The 20,093-nt window shown below is 33.1% G+C and overlaps 3 protein-coding genes across 7 annotated transcripts in view; 2 read left to right on the plus strand and 1 right to left on the minus strand.

Moving 5' to 3' along the window:
- The window catches only part of LOC126809517 (probable serine/threonine-protein kinase dyrk1), a 63,709-nt gene extending 61,024 nt beyond the window's left edge, over positions 1–2,685 (plus strand). For all 3 annotated transcript variants that reach the window (XM_056103132.1, XM_056103136.1, XM_056103133.1), the window contains one exon: positions 2,543–2,685. In XM_056103132.1, the coding sequence (XP_055959107.1) occupies positions 2,543–2,552 (10 nt within the window). In that variant the 3' untranslated portion in view covers positions 2,553–2,685. The remainder of the gene's footprint in view (positions 1–2,542) is intronic.
- An 8,488-nt stretch (positions 2,686–11,173) lies between these two features.
- Positions 11,174–15,705, minus strand: LOC126815662 (Fanconi anemia group D2 protein). The gene has a single exon (XM_050541491.2). The coding sequence runs from the start codon at positions 15,526–15,528 to the stop codon at positions 11,281–11,283; it is 4,248 nt and encodes a 1,415-aa protein (XP_050397448.1). The 5' UTR covers positions 15,529–15,705; the 3' UTR covers positions 11,174–11,280.
- A 491-nt stretch (positions 15,706–16,196) lies between these two features.
- Positions 16,197–20,093, plus strand: part of LOC126815691 (oxysterol-binding protein-related protein 1) — a 77,342-nt gene continuing 73,445 nt past the window's right edge. For all 3 annotated transcript variants that reach the window (XR_007678041.2, XM_056099442.1, XM_050541565.2), the window contains exons 1-5: positions 16,197–16,448; positions 17,534–17,754; positions 18,750–18,835; positions 19,364–19,438; positions 19,896–20,007. Coding sequence is in view for 2 of the 3 variants with exons in the window: in XM_056099442.1 (XP_055955417.1) it covers positions 17,604–17,754; positions 18,750–18,835; positions 19,364–19,438; positions 19,896–20,007 (424 nt within the window). In the remaining variant the exon portion in view is untranslated. The remainder of the gene's footprint in view (positions 16,449–17,533; positions 17,755–18,749; positions 18,836–19,363; positions 19,439–19,895; positions 20,008–20,093) is intronic.

The following is a 20,093-nucleotide window of genomic DNA, read 5'->3' on the forward strand; positions in this document are numbered from 1 at the left end:
AACCACCCCCAAATCAATCATGTCTGATGACGTTAACGTCTTGGAAGCGCTCGTTTCGACGACGCACACCCTCCTACGTCTGTCCAAAAAATCAACAGTGAACCTTGACTCATCTGAAAACATCACATTGCTCCAGCGTCGATTATCCCAGTGTTGACGATCCCTACACCAACGACGTCTTGCCTGAATGTGATGATCTCTCAAACAAGGGATCACGCGAGGACGTCGGGCGCGAAGGTGACCCCTATGCAGTCGATTCCGAATCGTCTGGCCACTCACTCTCACACCAGTGTCTGTTTGAAGACGAGCGCTGATCTGATTTGCTGTGATGACACGATTTCTCAAGGCCAAAGTACGGATAAATCGATCCTGGGCTTGAGTTGTCGTCCTTGGTCGACCTGAGCGTGGTCTGTCCTGTACAGATTGTGTATCACGGTATCTGGACCATAGCCTGCTTATGACAGACTGAGAAACATTCATCGTCCGCGCCACAACCGCCTGTGTTGTGCCGATCTGTAGCATGCCAAGGGCACGTAACCTTTCATTTTGGGTAAGCCGACGCATAACAAAATTTGTTTTCTGGTCACTAAAACAATTAAACTGATGTTTCCACCCTGGAATTCAATGCCACAATGACTGTAACATTCAAAGTCAGAGTCGTGCAAATCTTGGGTTGGACCCCCATGATGATCCCAAGCATCACCTGCATTCCATGCGGTAGCTATTGGTGCGTTTGGGCGTCACATGTAACTGGAAATGTTTCTTCTGTTAGGTTCTATAGTGACTTTTTCCGTAGTCATTTGCATATTTTAGTATTATGCCCCCAAAATCAAATATCCCCTACTTTTTTTGAATAGTATATGTAATACAAGAATAATCATTGACTATCTAAGTTCTAACACACATTATTTTCATGTAGCATTTGTTATTTTTAACGTTTGCATCTTTGTCTTTTTATTTTGATGTTTAAATTAAAAAGGAAAAGTTCACCTAAGTAGCTTAATTTGCTTAGTTGTAATAAATGCCATGTTCACTCCCCTCGATAATTTCCACCCATAAAGGACTGAAATTCATAATTACTGTGTCAGTGTGCGTAACCTTACCAACACCACACCTGAGTGTGCAGCTTTTTAGTGTTTTAAACAAGACCAGAAAGAGTTCAGATTTGTGATTTAATTTAAGATTCTAAACCCACACTAAAGACCAGCAGAAAGGCACATAACAATTCTGTGATTGCGAAACATTGCTACCGGTCTTACCCATGACAAATTTATGTCCAACAACCAGGTTGTGTGTTTTGACCATTTCCAGGATGATAGTTACGTACGGGATTTTCATAGTCAATTATTGGAGAAAAAAAAATTCCAAATTTAACCATTAGAATTTATAGACATTAATTTATTTGTCCATGAAATGTCTTCTTTGCATGAACTTTTCCAAGATAATTCATATTTTTAGATTTTCTTCGGTCAGTGAAATAATAATAATTGTATGCAATTTATCAAAGAATTCACACATGCTTGTGAAAAATGATTTACTGCAAGCGGGACAATTATTGGATTTACGATAATTAGCTGTCTTAGATTAGATTATATTATATTATATTACATGAAATTAAATTAATTTTCTTTTTCGACAATCTAATGCCTCTTTCAATGTATCTCATTATTAATTTAGATAATAGAATTGTTATTGTAATAATTAGTAAATGAAATAGCATAGTGAATCAGTCTAAAATGTCAATTTCTTAAATTGTGTTGTCATTAATTGATTTTTCCAACCAGTATAGTGGTTACAATTAATGCACACATCTTGTCAAACCTCCAAAGCCTAATATCTTTGCTTGCAATATAGCAATTTGAATTAAATTTTCAATATATTCATTTTGAATTATCAGTTTTCGAACTGTTATATCAAGAACGGATAGCTCTGTATCTTTATCTTACATAATGTGTGTTTAAGTAATCATTGTCAGCAGAAAACAGCACTATAATCATTTATAAGATGTGTTTTAATATTTTAGTCGGTGCATTGTAATTCCGTTTTTCCAATAGCACAACAAATAGACTCATGTACCAGTACTAAGATAAGCTTATAGGTTAGGCAAGTCACCTGATAATTCCATAAGCATAGATTTTGATGTGAACATTACAATTAGTATTACATATCTTTTTGACGGTTTATCCAGGATCAGTATTTAAAATTGCCAGAGTTTGGGTTTCATTGGCCATTATCAACTAATGACTATTGTTTGCACGAATAATTATAAGCTTCTGTCTTATATGTATAAGCATACATTGTTTTATAAAAAAAAAGGGAGAAAAATATGGATACTACTACTGTTGTCTGCAGAGTTTTCGGTATCACAGGCAACAAGTCTGTGAATGCCATACTATGTCTAGAAAAACTCTAATCTATTGTGCTGCCACAAATGATTGTGTATGGTGGACCAGCGAGGGTAACTGCAATGTATGATCAAAAATCTTTTTGTGGATTTTCAAATGACCCTATTGTTAATATCTTTTTCCGTTTGTTTTTTCAGCGTTACATAAAAGAACCTGACAACCACGATCATACTCAACTATTTGATGTTATCTCGAAAATGTTAGAATATGACCCAAAGAGTCGCATCACGCTGAAGCAGATCTTCCGTCATCCGTTTTTTCTTCGTCTGTATGAAGAAGATTTAGTAAAAAGCATAGACATGTCAAAAAACGATGAACGCTCTCGTTCACATAGTCTAAGTCGTTAAATATTTAACGAAGTAACATAATAACCTTGTTGAAAGTAGAAGTGATATTTTTCAGTGTTTGAAACTTTATTTGAATTGACTTTGAAATTGATAGTCATTTTCCTTATGAGTGCAATATTTATGTCATGAAAATGTTATGAGCAGACCTGGGCCTTAAAAAAAAAATCAATAAAAAAAATCACTGATGTTGATGGGGAACTTTAGGTTTTTGATGGGATTAAAAGATACCGGTAATTAGGAACGAACAAAAAAAAGTGCTAGATTTGTGTGAATTTTGTATGAAGTTCAACAAGGTTATTAATGTTGTCTTGGCGTGAGCGAGAGCCATCTTTGTTTTTTTGTGTTGTGTTTCTGAAGCAGATTTTAACCAGGAGCTGCTTTTTGAATGTTTAAAGTAATAATTTACTGACATTATTATAATGTAAATTGTTATCTCTAAATTAGAGATTAGACATTTGAAGTGTAGAGATGAGGCACCAGTAAATCTTTACAGATGAATTTTCGTCAAAGCTTATTGTTTTAAGTCGTTACAATTTTATTATTTTTGCTCATGTTGAAAACGAAGTGTTCAAACTTATAATGTGTGCTGCAACGTTAATCTGGGCATGTTTTAAAATGCTATACGTAAAGTGTTATAGGACTACACGATACGGCAAGTGAACAAATCTATTCTATTTATTCAAATGAAAATCATAGCGACGTTTTTGGAATGTTTCATTTTATGGAGTATACATTAAACATTTTTTAGTTATTATACATGTACAGCTAAACGTATGAACTGTGCTAGGATCTTATTGTTATAAGTGACGGTGCTATTTAATTGATGAGCGTGTAGATTTTATCCTCCTTCCCCCATCATCTATTTATAATTACCCCCAGTCCTTGATACACACCCCATCCCTCCAATCATCAAATTGTTTAATTCTTACAAGGCGTGAGGTCTTTAAGCTTAGTGAATTATTAGCTTGAATCTCTTAGGCTCGATTTGTATCAGGCTTAATCAGATTATATAATTTTGTTGGCACATATATGTGTATCCAGGCTTTTCAACTTAACAGTGAACATCCAACTAAAAATTAGAACCAAGGAAGCGTAGTGAATAAGTATCCTATGCTTATCACTAATGTTTTATTATCCAGATAATGTATACTGTAAATTGAAAACAAAAATATTAAGTACATGTTGATTTTATGGATTAATATTAAAACATAATTTTCACGGTTTCAGTAAAACAATTTAGCATGACATTCAGAAATGAAGTTCAACTTATATCCTGTGATAAATTCCAGTTTAAAAAATCCCATGTCCTTTTGCCAATGTTTTGTTTTATTTTGCATTGTATATTTTTCATTAAACTCATGGTGTGTGTAAATAAATGTGTGTGATATATTATGAAAGACTACATTGTACATGTGATGTCAATAGATAAATTAATTATAATATGCTACTTTACTTACTTATATATTCAATATACTCTTTATCAAGTTGCTGTGAAATTTGTTCACAATTTCTTTAGTAATTTCTGTACAAATGTACCTATTTAATAATATTGTACTAAATATATAATTGTGTAATTTAAATTTAACTAAAATGCTTTGTTATTGATAATGCCAGAGCGTTGCCGAGTATTACAACATTGGCGATATTTCTTTAACCACATGTAATTAATAATGTATCAGCAATTAAATTTGAAAATGCAAAATTGGAATTAGTTTAGTAATGATTGTTAAATATATAAAGGCCCAATATAAACACCAAAAAAAAAGGTCAAATGTTACAAGTTAGAAACATTCATTCATAATTTGTTTGAATACATAAGGGGTAGTGTAATTTGATAAAGAACGGGTATTGTAGTTTCTAAGTCTCTAAAACTATCTGTTAATGGGAAATAGGAATGTGATCTCATTTGGGGAAAATTTAAAAATAAACTAAAAATCGGCCTTTAATCATTTGAATTTTTTTGTCACAATCAATTTTGCTAGAAAAACACTGCCATATGAACATCAAAATATTTCGTTTCCTTTTAAATGTTGTGACTTCAAACTAAATTTTAGTTTGTCTAGGCATAATATATAGTTTGCCAATCATTGCAATCTAGTGAAGTGTTAGATTTTTGTAAAATTATCAGATAATAAGTAATAAGATGAATAGAAGAGTGAATGACAGTGCATGATGTAGATAGTCAACTTGTAATTATTGTGTATAGTCTGTACATTGTAAAATTGCTGATATATTACAAAGCGATACTTTAGTTATTTAAAGGGATATTACCAGGTATCAGAGCCGTATTTCAACCATATGATTTACCATGAATAAACATGGTATTTCATCATTAATTCAAATCAAAGCCCATTCACCAATATAAATATGTTAATGTTTGTCGGACCCAGTGTCTGGTTACTTGCTCTATGACATACGTCAATATAACCCTGATTACCCAGACTATATTTGTTTTCAAACCTGACTGATGCAATTAAAGTCGTATTTATGCTAATTAAATTCGTTGATGATCTTTTGAAAGAGGTAATGATATGCTGAAAGCAAATTTACAGGATCATGAAATATTGTTTTCATTGTAGTTTAGAACCAGAAATTTTTCTAGGTCATCAATTTGGAAATGTCCTATTTAAGTAACTTAGTGCAAAAATCCTAAATTCATTTGATTTATATTCAGTCTTTTTCAATTATTGTTACTAAACAGATCACAAATAATACTAATAATAGCTTGATTTTCCCTTTATAAAAATGTATTCTTCAACTGCAGAGAAAGGGTATTTCACTTTTGACAAGGGGTATCCCAATCTGTTTTTAACCATTAAGTGTGTATATTATAATGTATGAAGTGCAGAAATACATGTCAATGTATATAAGTATATTCTATTTGTAAAAAGTGTCTAATATTGTATAGAAAAGTTTAGGAGAGTAAAATATAATACTATATTTTTCTTGTTGAAATAAGTGATCTTGAAAGAGTGAGGAGTTTAGTGAATTGGGTTGTAGAGCCTTGATTTGTATTAAGTAAGTGATTGATTAAAATTCATTGGAGTGTTTTGAAAAACAGACTATAGGAAATTGACTTTGGGTTATGCCACACAATAGGATTTATTTTTTAAGCTGTCTAAATATTGTAATTACAAATTTTTAGTCTTATATTAATAACAATCAAAATTTCAAAAATTATGAAAACCAAGAGTGCTTTTTTTATGTCAAAATGTTGTTAATAGCCAGTATAGATTAGTCTTGTTCAACCAGATCAACTTGTTATGCATATTGGAGATGTTGTTGAACAAGACCACTTGTACTAAGAACTAGTCAATTATTATTTTATGTTTTGATGTTTAGTTAAATTGAGTGATAAGTTTTGAGTGTAATGTTTATGCTGAATTTCATTCATTTATGCTCATTTTATTGTAGAACTGCAATACTGATGTAAAAGACAATGAAATTTACTTCCATTTGGGTGCTTTGCAATTGAATCTTCAGTGCATGTTTATTTAGTATTGGGAGATTATTTTGATTCTAATTTTTGGATCAGTATTGTAGTTTTATCATTTAGCTTGTTTAAGGGACACACTATGAATTATCTCCTCTTAGTATCTTTACTACTGTAGCTTGTATGTGGTTATAAATACCAAAAGATTAAAAAAGAGGAAACCCTGAATCCTTCTCCTTTTACATTATGAACATTTATGAAACCATTTGCAGTTTGTAAAAATAAAAATGACTTGTTAAATCAGTTTAAAGTTATAACATATATAATTGCCTATGAAGCTTGCAAGAGTTTTTTTTTCTGTATTTAGTTGTGAATATATTTTCTGCTCCATGAAATAATCTGTATCAAGTTAAATTTCTGACAGAAAATAAAACAGATAATGCCTATAATACATTGTTAGTGTTTTGTTGCACTTTAAGAATGCATTCAGGATATATTTTTTCTGTCATTGGTGGCAGTCTAATGCATGTAGAAAATAAGGTTTGTTATCCATGTAATTCATTGTTTCAATCCATGTAGGTTTTCTCTAGGTATTCCAGCTTCCTCCAACTTAAATATACCTCTGCGTACAAGTCAAATGGATGTTAACCCCATCCCAATTTTCTCTTATCACATTTCTCTGTCATATAAATGGCACTCAATCTCCATAATTTATGAAAACCATTTGTTGGTTTTAACATTCATTAGCTTACCAGGGTTTTCTTAAGAAGGGAATATGACCCAAAAAGTTAATTCCATACTTTCTGAATTCCACACTACCCCTGCTGACATACCCCCACCCCATAGGAGGACCCCACAGAAGATATCTTAATTATTATTGTGTTGGAAGTGTGTGTTTTGAATGCTTCTCAGATTATCAAGTAGAGCCTCTAAAAGACCACAATCATTTACAAATGATTGTTTACAAATTGTCCCAGAGCCCTGCTGACATACCACCAGGCGCCACCCCCCACCATACGAGGACCCCACCGTAGATATATCTTAATTACTATTGTGCTGGAGATGTGTGTTTTGAATGCTTCTCGGGTTATCAAGTAGAGCCTTCTGTGTAGGCATACACTACATACCGTTGCCAATCTTCGAAAAAGATTAAAGAATAGCACCCACAGGTTTGGCATTTTAGAAATTAATATAAAATAAAATTGTCAAAATGAGTGACATTATAAAATAAATTATAAATGAAATGGGGTTTAACATCCTACTTTTCTGCTCTGACTGGGCCTAATGAAGACAGACATACGCCATACTGTGTGCTATGAAGGAAATTTTGCCCGGACAGCACTGCTACAACCTACTCATATCTAATTCCATCTGCAAAGGGATCTTTAACATGCACGCCTCGGTTTTCTGTCCCATCCAAACGACTAGACAGCCAACGTCTTACTCACTTAGCCACTGTGACTCCAATAAATTATAAGATATTGATCTAATTAATAAATCATAAACAATCTACATTGTCCACATCTGTATTAACCGTTAACGGAGTGTTTTTAATGTTACGACTTCTGCAGCATATATTAAAAAAATAATTGATAAACAATAAATTTTATTTTGTTTACTGCACGTGCTTTTACATCTCAATCATTAAAAGGTACTATAAAATCATTTTACATAATTTGCCTCATAAATCTATATATCTAATGCTTATCTTTCTGAGAGCATGCGCTGTTTGGTTATTACATATATTACAATTTCAAATGCTGGGGGTGCTTAGCTCTAATACGCTATGTGAATAAGTGTAGTAAACTATTTCACATCATAATCTTAAACATAAAGAAACATACATACTTAATGAATTAGTAGGCAACACAAATATAAACTAACTCACCTATAAGAAACATAAGTAATAATTATTTGATGTCGAACTGGGTTTATGAACGATTGCACATAATTGTCTGTATTTCATATATTTATACCCATTCGCTATCGCTAACTTACTATCTTAATAATAATTAATCTAAAAATATTTAAACATATACATATTAAGAATTAAACACATAATACAAAATGTGATATAAATAATTTATATCACATTTTGTATTATATTAATTAACATCTTTACATTATTGAGAAGTAACTCAAATATAGGTACCTACTGAATCAATGACTTAAGATGCATGTTACGTAATGTTAATTTATTTTTAGATAAAGTGTTCAGAAAAGGTAAATCAATAAGACAGTTCATTCGGTTTAGAACGTTCAAGGTTTGGGGTAAAGATTAACTTATCCACATTAAAGCAATTAGCCAATTTAGGTAAGTAATTACATGTATACCAAAATATGTACTATAACAATACCCTGTCACCTCAAAAAATGCTTTACACTGTAATAGCAAACAATAAATCAGCTGTTAAATAAGAAACAAACTTAATTACCAAAATAACAAGCAATTGCCATGCAAGATACGCCCACATTTTGCAAGAGATGGACAGAGAACAAGCAAAAAAAACCACAATTTTTCGTACAATCAGGAAGTTGCAGTCCAATATGCACGAATATCAAAAGGAACCAAGTCTTTGGGATATACACATATTTTAAGTTTCATCAAAATCGGATCAAAATTATGACCTCTAGAGTGTCCACAAGCTAAAAACATTATTTGTAGAGTGTCCACAAACAAAATGTGAATGTACAGGCGGCCGGCCAGGGGCGACGACCATATACATCCACATTAAAGGAGCTACATCACTAATATTTGGGACCTAGAAATTGACATAAATGGGTTGCAATGCATGTAATAATGTAATATGAATGTATATAAACTGATTTATATTGAATCATTTCTGTTTTTACTCTAATTTTAAATCAGTTATGTTCGGCGAAATAAGCGAGAAGTCTCAATCAAATGGCAAACTGTAGCATCTGGTTATTCCAGTCTACACCGGTAGTATGTATTGCGCATGCTCTCTATATAAGAATATACTGCACCACCGCTTGTCATGGCTTGTGGAAAATGTCTAGCCTCATTCTTCAAGTCCCTTGTTACAAATGGCGCTGAAACGCATTCTAGTACACGATTCATTGTACCAATGGTAAAATGTTTAATTTGTCTTAAATATTGGATATCAGAAGTCCATCGTTTCCTGGTAACATCAATGTTGATTTAAATTGACAAATAATTTGTGTTTTCAATGTCAAAGACTCTGGATGATACTGAGTTAAAGATACCTTCCCACGTACAAACTTGGTGAATCGATAATATATTTGGACTAAAAACATATTCAAACTAATTAATCTATCAAAATTTTGCTTCAAATCCTTCTCACAACATTGTATTCGTGAGGGAATACCCCTGTTATAAAAAATCTATGAAACGAAGTCATCTTTGTGTCACGTGTCTTGGGTGATACGGTACCTAGTAATGGGTGTGAAGCCTGAGGTGAATTCATTGCATATACAAGACGATGTTATCTTTAATCGCTGTCCATTTATCATAAATATCAACGCCTAACTAAATTCTCGGATTATCCACTGCCCACATCTTTTTGCTTGGTTTTTATCACAGAAACTGTTGTACGTTTAAGCTCACCATCATATACATCAAGCGTTCACCAACGCTGGGAGATTAGACAATCTTCGCGTGTAACCTTTGACGTCCCTCGAGCAGACATCCCTAATCGTCGGGTTGTCGGCTAGGAAAACACTTACATTATTGTCCTGTATGCGTTCCATTGGTGTTTTTCAGGGAATCCAGTATTTTTCTAGTAAGATTGGCTGTTTCTACTTTCCATACATACCAAAATTGCCATACTTTTATTGGAAATAACCACCCAATAAATACTTTTGTGGGAAAGTAACTTTAAAGACATACCTACTTTAAAATATAGGCATATAAAATCATACAAAAATATGTTAATCCAAACACAACAAAAAGGAAGAACAATGTAAATATTGAAGACAAAATATTACACTATCTATTTAATATATAAATGGTGAAATTAATGTGTTCATATAAAAAAATATTAATGCAACACTTCATATAATCTGTGGTGAGCTATTAAAATATTAGTACCAAATGGTTGTGACAGTTTTGGGCGAACTTGCGATATTTAGCGATTGACTGGTTAACTTATTGGTAATTTGAAATCTGTCCAAGTTATATGAAGTGAAGGTCTTATCATGTTTTGTAGATGCAAATCAGTAATGGTCTCTTGTAGCATAAAATCTCAATAAGAAGGACATCACGACAGGGAAATTTATACAGGAATAAATTCACATAATGAATCTGCTGTTAATTCTAATATCAATATAGTATAAGAAGTTTTCTTTTGATATAATTTATATGAAATAATAATGAGGAGAATAATACAGATACATGTAGCAGCAAATATTAAAGGCACATATTCCAAAATTAAAGGTTCCAAGTTGTAATATACATATTCGAATGTAGGTAAGCTAGTATTTAAAGAAAAAAAAATTGAAACATCAATTACAAATTATCTATTAATGAATAACTGAATCACTATAAGCTATTTCACATTCTAATATTATGCATAAAAGAAACATACATTAATCAATAAATGAATATAAAGTATTATCATAGTATGTGAGTATGTGTACTAAACTATTTCACATCTTAATATTAAGCATAAAAGAAACATAGGCGGCACAAATATAAACTAACTCACCTATAAAAAACATAAGTAATAATCATTTGACACTGAACCAGGTTTATTAACAATGAAAAAAATTGTCTGTATTTCGTCTCTTATATTTATACCCAGTCGCTATCGCTAACTTAATAATAATTAATCTAGAAATATTTGAACATATACATATTAAGAATTAAACACATAATACAAAATGTGATATAAATGTATACCAAAATATGTACTGTCTTTCAACCCAAACGAAAGCCTTCTTTTTGTTATATTTTATAGTCAAGCAACATATGTTCATATGTTCCCTTAAATTCAAGTCATTTTGTAGTTAGGATTATGTCTGTCCTATTGGAATATTGTCATTGAAAATTGTTTTTAGAACTTCCTACTTTTCGGTTAATTAGTTTAATTTTAAAAATAAATCAGATTTTTAATTAGAATATTTCACTACATGATGCATCCTCAGATTCTTTCTCATCATCACTCATATTTATGTCTGGTGCATCCGTTTCATTTAATTCTTCATACGATGCCTCTTGTTCTGGGTTTTTATCTGTATTCTCTATATTTACAGATAGTCTTGAGCCTTGAGATAATATTTCTTCTCCCTGCAAATCTCTGTTTTTCAAATTACCCATCCAGAATGCTTCGTGACATTTATTCACAGTTAGCATTAACATAACTCTATAAACCAATGTTTCTAAAGCTTTCTTCATCAATGGTACTTGGGTTGTTAAGGATACATCTTTAATTATCTTAGAATGTCCACACAGATGGTGTAAAGTTCTGGTACTAAGTTGCAGCGCTTTTAATAAACTTTGCACATCTTCACGGTGAAATTTAAACATACCATCCAGTAAAGGCATAGCTTGTCTATGAAACACTTCTACAAACTGTCGACCATACTTTAGCACTGTACCAAGTATTCCCCTTCCATCAAATACCTTTAACAAGTCAACTAAGATGTGATGTATTCTCACAGCAATATTCCATTTTATTAATTGGTCCTCTTTCAACTGCTCATTGTCTGTTGGCTTTACTGTAGAAATCAATTTACTACTTTCCACCAGTTGGCTGAATATAACATGGAAATAAACTGGAAGGGAATTCCTTGTAAGAGATTTGTAAGTTTCAGAACAACTATTTCTGTCTGCTTCCATCAACTCCGGAAACGCTTTTGAAGCTAAAGCTTCAATAGACTTGATCGGATCTTCAGTGTGTATCATATAATACCTGATAACTGTTTTTAGCTGCTCGTTATGTTTAGCTCCTTTCGCTCTCTCACCATCTGTTCTCAGCCATTTCTGCTTTAACATCTCATTGGATAGTGTAGCAATTTCAGGGTATAACTCACTACTCTTGTCTATATCTGCCAAAGCTTTCAATAGTTCTATTAACATCAAGCCAGTCTCCAAGTCAGTGATTGTAGTAGAAAAGTTCTTAAAGTACTGAAAGGTTTCCCTTACTAGGTACTGCTGAGAATCTTGCCTTAAATGTTTATTTTTAACATGTGAAACTAGATCAGCCAGTGCACTTTTTAATAAACAATTGTTTTCATTCATAAGAAATCCATTCCATGTGAAAAGATAAAAAAAGGATTCAATTAAATGTTTGAAAACAGCTGACATGGTTTCCAGTTCTCTACCCTCTGATTCCAATCCATCTACCATGTAATCATCATCTGAAATTCGAATCTGGAGAAAAGCATGTGCTTCCTCTAAATGTGTGCATAATGAAGGTAGTAGATCAATGACTTTAGTGGCTATTTCTTTTGATGAATACTGATCAAGATGAGAGAACACTGCATGTCTAGCTCTTTTGGTCTTGAATGCAGTTCTCCTTTTGGGTGTTGTCAAAGCATGCGCCAACTTCTCTGCCAAATCTTTTAACAAAAAATTTAATTGAGGAGGTGTCAATTTCAACAATTCTGTTGTCCGAGTCTTATTATTGCCATCTGTATCCACTGCAGGCCCAGATATAAGGACTATTTGCAATAAATTAAAAACGTCCATGTCTAATTCTCTAAAATAGTGTCTGTAATTTGCTTGTAATGATAATACTCTACATTCCACCTTTCCTTCCCTAGTAACCAGTTCCTTGGCACTTTGTGATTCCTCTAGATTTTGAAAGGAAGTGTTAGATGTTTCATTTAAGTCACTTGAATCCTCCTTTTCCAATTTCTTTTCCATAGGACGTTTCGAACCGTCACTAGAACTGGATTGATCACATAACAATTTTTGATCTTCAAGATCAAAATGTGCTAATGGTGCTTTAAAATGAGTTGTTTCTGCTAAAAATATCTCCAATAGCTTGCAACTATCTAGAATGTTCTGTAATCTGTAGACAACTTTTCTCTTCATTTCTCTATCACTTTGTAGTGCAAATCCATTAACAATCTCAATAAACCAATTTACTTCATGAAACAATGTTTTGCAAATAGCTGCTTTAACTTTCTGTGATAATAAGGATATCTTATCAACAACAGCTCTCTGAACAGTGTACAGCGGACAACCTAGTAATGCATCGATTCCTTCCAAATTACCATCTTCTTGTCTTTTCTCACATACTTGTACCAAACGGAAATGGGAAGACAAACACATAGGCTCAGGAATTCTTTGAGTACCTCGAATAAAGGAATCTCTAACAGCATTTCTCATAACCAGTGGTAAAAGATCTATAGCAATGGTACTTTCTTCTATATTGTTCAATCCAAGACATAACTCCATAGGAACAAACCACTGCTTTTCTAACTTTTCTTGTTCAATATCCACAACAAAATCATCTTGGAAATCACAGGTAACATTATCCGAAATCCATTCCATAATTGTGGATGCAAGTTCACCTTTTATCAAAACTGTTGACAGTTCATCCATAAAGAGAGCAAATACTTCAGGCAAAACTGAACTACTATTTCTCACCAATTGTAACAAACTTACAACTTGGTGACATAGTTCTTCATTTAAAGATTCTCTTTTGTCACCGACAGCAGCAATAATTTTAACAACCATGACAGCACCAATAACACCAATACATTTGTATTTAGGATTCGAACTGGAGAGTTGTTTCCGGATAATAATGTGCATGTCATCCTGTATGGGACTGGTTTCTGCAGAACTGTAAAAAGCCAAACAACTCAACATGGAGTAAAGATTACGTATTTGTGTAATAGACAGATTATCTAAATAATCCAGAACACCCTTTACTAATACAGCATAAGGTATCATTGACTTCAAATGATTTTCTATGAGATGTGAAAGAATGTCTAATGATGAATTGATTTCATCATCTGCTCCACTCCCAATATGCATAACAAGATTACCAATCACATCCTGTTTGCACAAAGCATCAAAGACAATAAAACACTGCATATAAAGAAAACAGGCTAGGGAATTTATAGTTGGCTCTGGGGATCTTAATAATACCTCAGCTAAAGATAGGATACTTGGGAAAAAGTCCTGTAGAGCCTGTGAATGTGAATTAAGCGTTGTATGAAACAAATCTTCTGAAAAACAACCAGTACGAATTTTATTCCGGAACAAACTTTCTACTGTCTTTTTTCGATTTGTCGAATAGATAACAAAAAGTATACAAACATCAATTGTTTTCTGATCATTTGGATTTCTGATTTCTTCTATTGCCTTAATAAAACCTTCTGCCACACTTTTCTGAAAATTAATTCCTGTTTTAATTGCTTCCAAAATAAGTGCTACCAATCCCTTCTCAGATGTATGCATCAATTTGTTCAAGGAATCTGTGGATGACTTTGTCATACCAGTTTTCAAAACTAACTTGCGTCGAATTTCTCTAACAACCTCACACGTATCTTGAATTGAGACAGTTTGCAAGAGGAATTTTATAACAATTGGCAAATTTTCTAATTCTATAGAATCCAATTTTTTTAATACTGATTCCCTTATTTCTGTTATAAGTTCTGGAGAAAGGTTCAAATTTGATAATGCATCCAGAACAGGTAAAATCAACTTATTGCTCTCCAATATAAAATCTCTAAGAGCTTTTGCAACTGTAGAATGTTCTGAGTCTTCTACTATATCCGGTAAACATGTTATTATTTCTCTCTGTACATCTATAGACGTGATACTGATCATTTCAATCATCCTTGTTGTAAGACACTTGCAGTCTATTATTTTATCTAGCCATAAGAACTGACTCAAGAGTAATTTGGGCATTAATAGCTTTTCCCCATTTTCATCACAATGATCATCATCTGCTGTAATTTCAGGAAGCTTTTCCAGGACAAGATTCATCACCTGCATCTGTAAAATATCAATACCCATCAAAATATGAATAACACTATCTTGTATAGACGCCCTGGCACTATCACAATCAACGCTAGTAATTGTTGGCATCAACATTTTACGAAATCTTTTAGGTTCTAAAATATATGACTGTAATCCTTCGATAACATCATCGACAACCTCTGGATAGTTTCCATGATTTTTTAATGTTACTGATAGTTTCTTTTGAAAAGTAGTCTGGTTTACATTAATTTCATTATTTGTACTGCCATCTTTAAGAGAGATCCCAGCATTACCAACCAGCTCACAGAATACTGAGGCATCACCAAAACTATCACTGCACTTTGCTTTTTTAATCAAGTTTCCTGTGTTGGAGCCTTTTCTTTTTCCTTTAACAACTGAATGTGAATCTGTTAACTTTACCATGTTGATAATAACTTCCGCTTTGTAGCATTTAACAAAATAGATTTTCAGTCAACAACCAAAAGCAGGTTTAGCATTGGGTGTACATGTAATCACAATCTGACTGTATTTTCTTATACTGACGTAACTGACACCGTATACATTCGTATTATTAATCTGACATGAGGTTTCATCCATAAATTTCACACAAAATTTCCCGCGCTTTTAATGAATGCATGACAACTCGGCCCATATACCGCTCGGATCAAGACCACTCGGACAAATACAAAATATATCCTTATACTTGTATATTAAATATTAGTTCTTATCATATACTCGTAAAATAGGTTAATCGATGTTTTGTTAATTGATTTTCTTTCATGTGTTTCACGATCAGATAATAACACGGGTAAGTAGCCTACATAACTATAAACAAATGTATCAAAACAAACACAAATCTATCGATTTATTAAAACAACACTTTATTATTTCAAAGACATATTGGTCCAGATGGTCTTCTAATCTTGGTCTTATATCTCGGAACATGTATTAAAAAACATCCTGGTCCGGGTGGTCTTCTATTATTGGTCCGAGTGGTCTTCTATTGGCCCGATTGATCTTGAACAGAGTGGTCTTTGTACCGAGTAATCTGGGGTTTATGTGCCATATTTGAAGACTGCAATAGAATGACCTCATTACAGATTTTTTGTATAATTTATAGCCTATTTACAAATAATTCAAAACTGTTCACTAATTTAAATGATCATTACAATAGACATTTCAAAAACATTTGTCTTTAAATAGATTACTCTCCCTTTATTGAAGAGGAAATTCACAAATAGGCTAATGATTTCAAAACGGATGTTGGCTGATTCGAAATGACAACAATTTTTGTTTGACTCGTGACAGATGAATGATTATGGTGGCAAACTGCATCATATGGCGTAAGTAAGGAAATTAAGGATTTTTGTTCTGAACATGTGATTATAGCCTATAGCACATTTTAACTATTAAATTTTAGGAGGTCGGTCAGTCTCCTACTTACAGTTTAGCTAAGATTATACGGTAGGCAGCTCCCAGGAAAAAAAAGGAAATTGAAAGTAGACAACTTTTTCTGTAGTTTCCATTGATTTATAAAGTTTATAATCCATTTAGAATTAATTTAATTCAATTAAAACATGTTGGAGGTGGGCAAATGCCATGCAGTGTGCTATGATGAGGGAAATTTGCCCAGATGAGTTTCCAGCTATTAGGGCCTAATCAAATTCCAGCTGTGCGTGCCAACAAGTATCGAGCTCCTTATTTTTTGTCCGATACGAAAGACTAGATGCTGTTCCTTGTCCGGCTTTCTGGCTTGCATGACTAGCAAGGGAATCCCAGGCTGGAGAAATCCTGCGGGACTTAATTCCTCAGCAAATTTGATTGGGATCAAATCAAACCCAGACTCCTGGTTAGTGAGCCAGCCCCTTCACTGAGCCCCCCCCCCCCACGCCATTTATAGCAGATTGCTTTAACAGTTAATGATGAAGATCTAGTGGATTTTCCCCAAGATCCCCTTATTTCTTGTCACTGTTAAAAACTCCAACACACCAGTAAAATATTAAAATAAAATATATGATAGGTCCTACCATGTTTATAATCCCAAAATGACAGGATAAAAAGTGGTCAACTCAAAATAACACTGTAGCCTACCGATGTCGGATCGATATGTCAAATGTTTTTTCGATAGACAAACATAATACCAGTACTGGTAGTTATTTTTGCTGCTTTCAAATCCTTGAATAAAAACAATTCCTTGCTGACTTCCCATGGAGGTTCTAGATGCGATCCCAGTGTTAGCCTATGATGAATGGAAATCTTATTCAAACATTCATATTTGCGTCAAGGAGGATTAAGGTTGGCAATCTGAGTTCTGACAAACAAGAAGACAAATTGAAGTAAATTATCTCCCAAAAACGACCTATCTATATACATGCATTATAAAACTGTGTATGTTTGTCAGAGATGTCTATGTTTATTTCCGTTTCAGTATTATCAGTGATAGAACATAGTGACTAGAAATTTAATATGATTCTAAAATAGAGTAGCCGTAAAATATTATGATGTCAGCATCCGATGAAGAATACGAACATCAGTTTACGAGTCTGGAAGAAGAATTTCTTCACGCTGCCAGAAATGGAAACTTGGACACAGTGGAAGTTATTCTAGCTCAAACTAGTGTTGGTGCTGACTTTGATATTAATTGCAGAGGTTTGTTTTGTTTGATATTTTTGTATCGTTGCTTTTAAAAGAGTAACATTTGTTACTGAGTTAGAATATTGTGTTGATACTTTGCTAGGGATTCGTTATAACTCGTATCGAGATCTGATGTTTTATCAAGGACTATGACACTGACAAGCCTGGTCAAAAGGCACCTGTCACAGACTTTGTCCAGTACAAATTATCAGACAATATATTACCCTGGACATAAGCCACCCATCACAGGCATTGTCAGGTACAAATTATTTCTCCACATATCTATTAGCCTATAATAAAAACACTGTGTGATACTTGACACTTGACTTAACATCCTTTAAAGTTTAATTTCTGGTCAAAGACTATCTTGATTTGAAAAATTAATTTGCGGGCATATGTCTTAAAATGTGGTTTCGTAAGTAATAAAAGTAGATTTTTATCTATTGATCAACTACAGTAATATCAGAAACTCATGCTTCATCAAGTCATGTTAATCCTATAGAGAAATGGGCAAATCCAGAGTAAGAGACTAGGTTTTAGAATTTTCAGTAAGCCTACATAGAAATGTGTAAATCCAGATTAAGAGAATATGTTTTAGAAATTTCAGACCACAGAGAAATAGCTAAATCCAGAATAAGAGAATAGGTTTTAGAAACTTCAGTAAACAGAGAAATGGCTAAATCCAGAGTAAAAGAATAGGTTTTGGAATTTTTAGTTAGGCTACATAGAAATATGTCAATCCAGAGTAAGAGACTAGGTTTTAGAACTTTCCATAAGGCTACATGTATAGAAATAAGTAAATCCGTGTACAGTAAGAGAATACATGTAGGTTTTCAAACTTTTCATAAAATAGGCAGTAGTCCCTAAGAACAATTAGCAATCAGGAATGCTTTGAAATTGAAATTTGTCAATGATCAGAAGAATCATGTATTTTAACTCTCTTCTTTTACTGGAGATTTGATTTCAAATATTAGTATAAATTTCACCGAACATGTATTCATCTATTTCAGGAACAAACAAGGCAAATCGTGGTTGGACGGCTCTTCATTTAGCAGCATATTTTGGACATATTGATATTGTTCGATTTCTGTTAGAGGTAAAGTATGTCATGCTGCCTGCTGGCCTTAAAGATATTGGTTTCTGTAGCACTAATGTAGCAATGAAAATTAAGACTATGCTATTCTTCAAACATTCATAACTCTGCTCACAGAACGAAGTAATTTGACAGAAATATATTCTGATTTGATCATCTGTTTTTAAACTATTATATTGAGAATTGTCATCTCTTTATCTTAGGGGGGTTGGGTGGCCGAATAATTAGCATGTCTGTCATTGAGTCAAATGGTGTGGTTTCAATTCCCCGGTTGTACATGACAAGGAGTAGGGTCGCCTGTCCAACCTCATAAGTTTTCTTCAGATCCTCCGGTTTCCTTCCACTGCTAAACACCCCTACACACATGTGTATTATTGAAATAAAATTGAACCATGTGTTAGTCGTGAAATGACCTAGTTTGTGTTGAGTAGACGTTAAACCCCATTTCTCTCTCTTTATCAAAATCTAACATAATGCATCTATAACTTTGACTGACATGTATGTAATTTAGTTATGTTATTTGTTATATAGAGAGGAGCTGATGTGAATGTTGCTAATAGTCTAGGAGATACACCATTACATAGGGCTGCTTATACAGGAAGACTGGTAAGTTGTGTATATTTGTAGGAAGTCCTATAGATATCTGAAGCCCTTGTATATTATAGCCTAAAGCTAAGAGTCATAATCTTGCATTATAATAATAAGTCCAGGAGGACTACACCGATAAGACAAACCTGCGGACAAGACAAAAACTACATAGACAAGTTTATGGATCGGAAATACCTTACCGATACCTGTCTAGAAAATCTACAAATCAGAGGCCTTGAATTCCTATAGTTTCTCAATTAACTTCATACCTTTAACATAAAGAAATGGCGGTCACTATCATCATACTATTATCGCCGAATTCTCACTTATAGATCCACCACAGGACATTACTGGGTTTGGCTTTTCTAATAGTTAGGTTGATTTTTGACACAAAAGGGAAGTCAGAAACTGAGTTTTGAAATGACTAATATGTTATGAATTTTCAATACCAGTATCTATGGTTTTATTTTGTCAGGAATTGGTGACTTTATTACTACAGTACAAAGCTGATGTGTTGGCCTTGAACTCTGAAGGTCATCTTCCCAAACAACTCGCTAAACATACCGATGTTAAAAACCTAATAGAAGGTAAGATATGTTGAGAAAAAAATTAAAAATGGTGTCATGGTCTAAAAGTTTCAAGCATGCACAACACTGGTTCCAGACTTCCAGTG

This window comes from Patella vulgata, chromosome 1 (assembly GCF_932274485.2).
Source record: "Patella vulgata chromosome 1, xgPatVulg1.2, whole genome shotgun sequence".
Taxonomy (NCBI): domain Eukaryota; kingdom Metazoa; phylum Mollusca; class Gastropoda; family Patellidae; genus Patella; species Patella vulgata.

Excerpts from the sequence above, each read along its gene's own strand:
- LOC126815662 (XM_050541491.2), bottom strand. The coding sequence starts at position 15,528 with ATGGTAAAGTTAACAGATTCACATTCAGTTGTTAAAGGAAAAAGAAAA.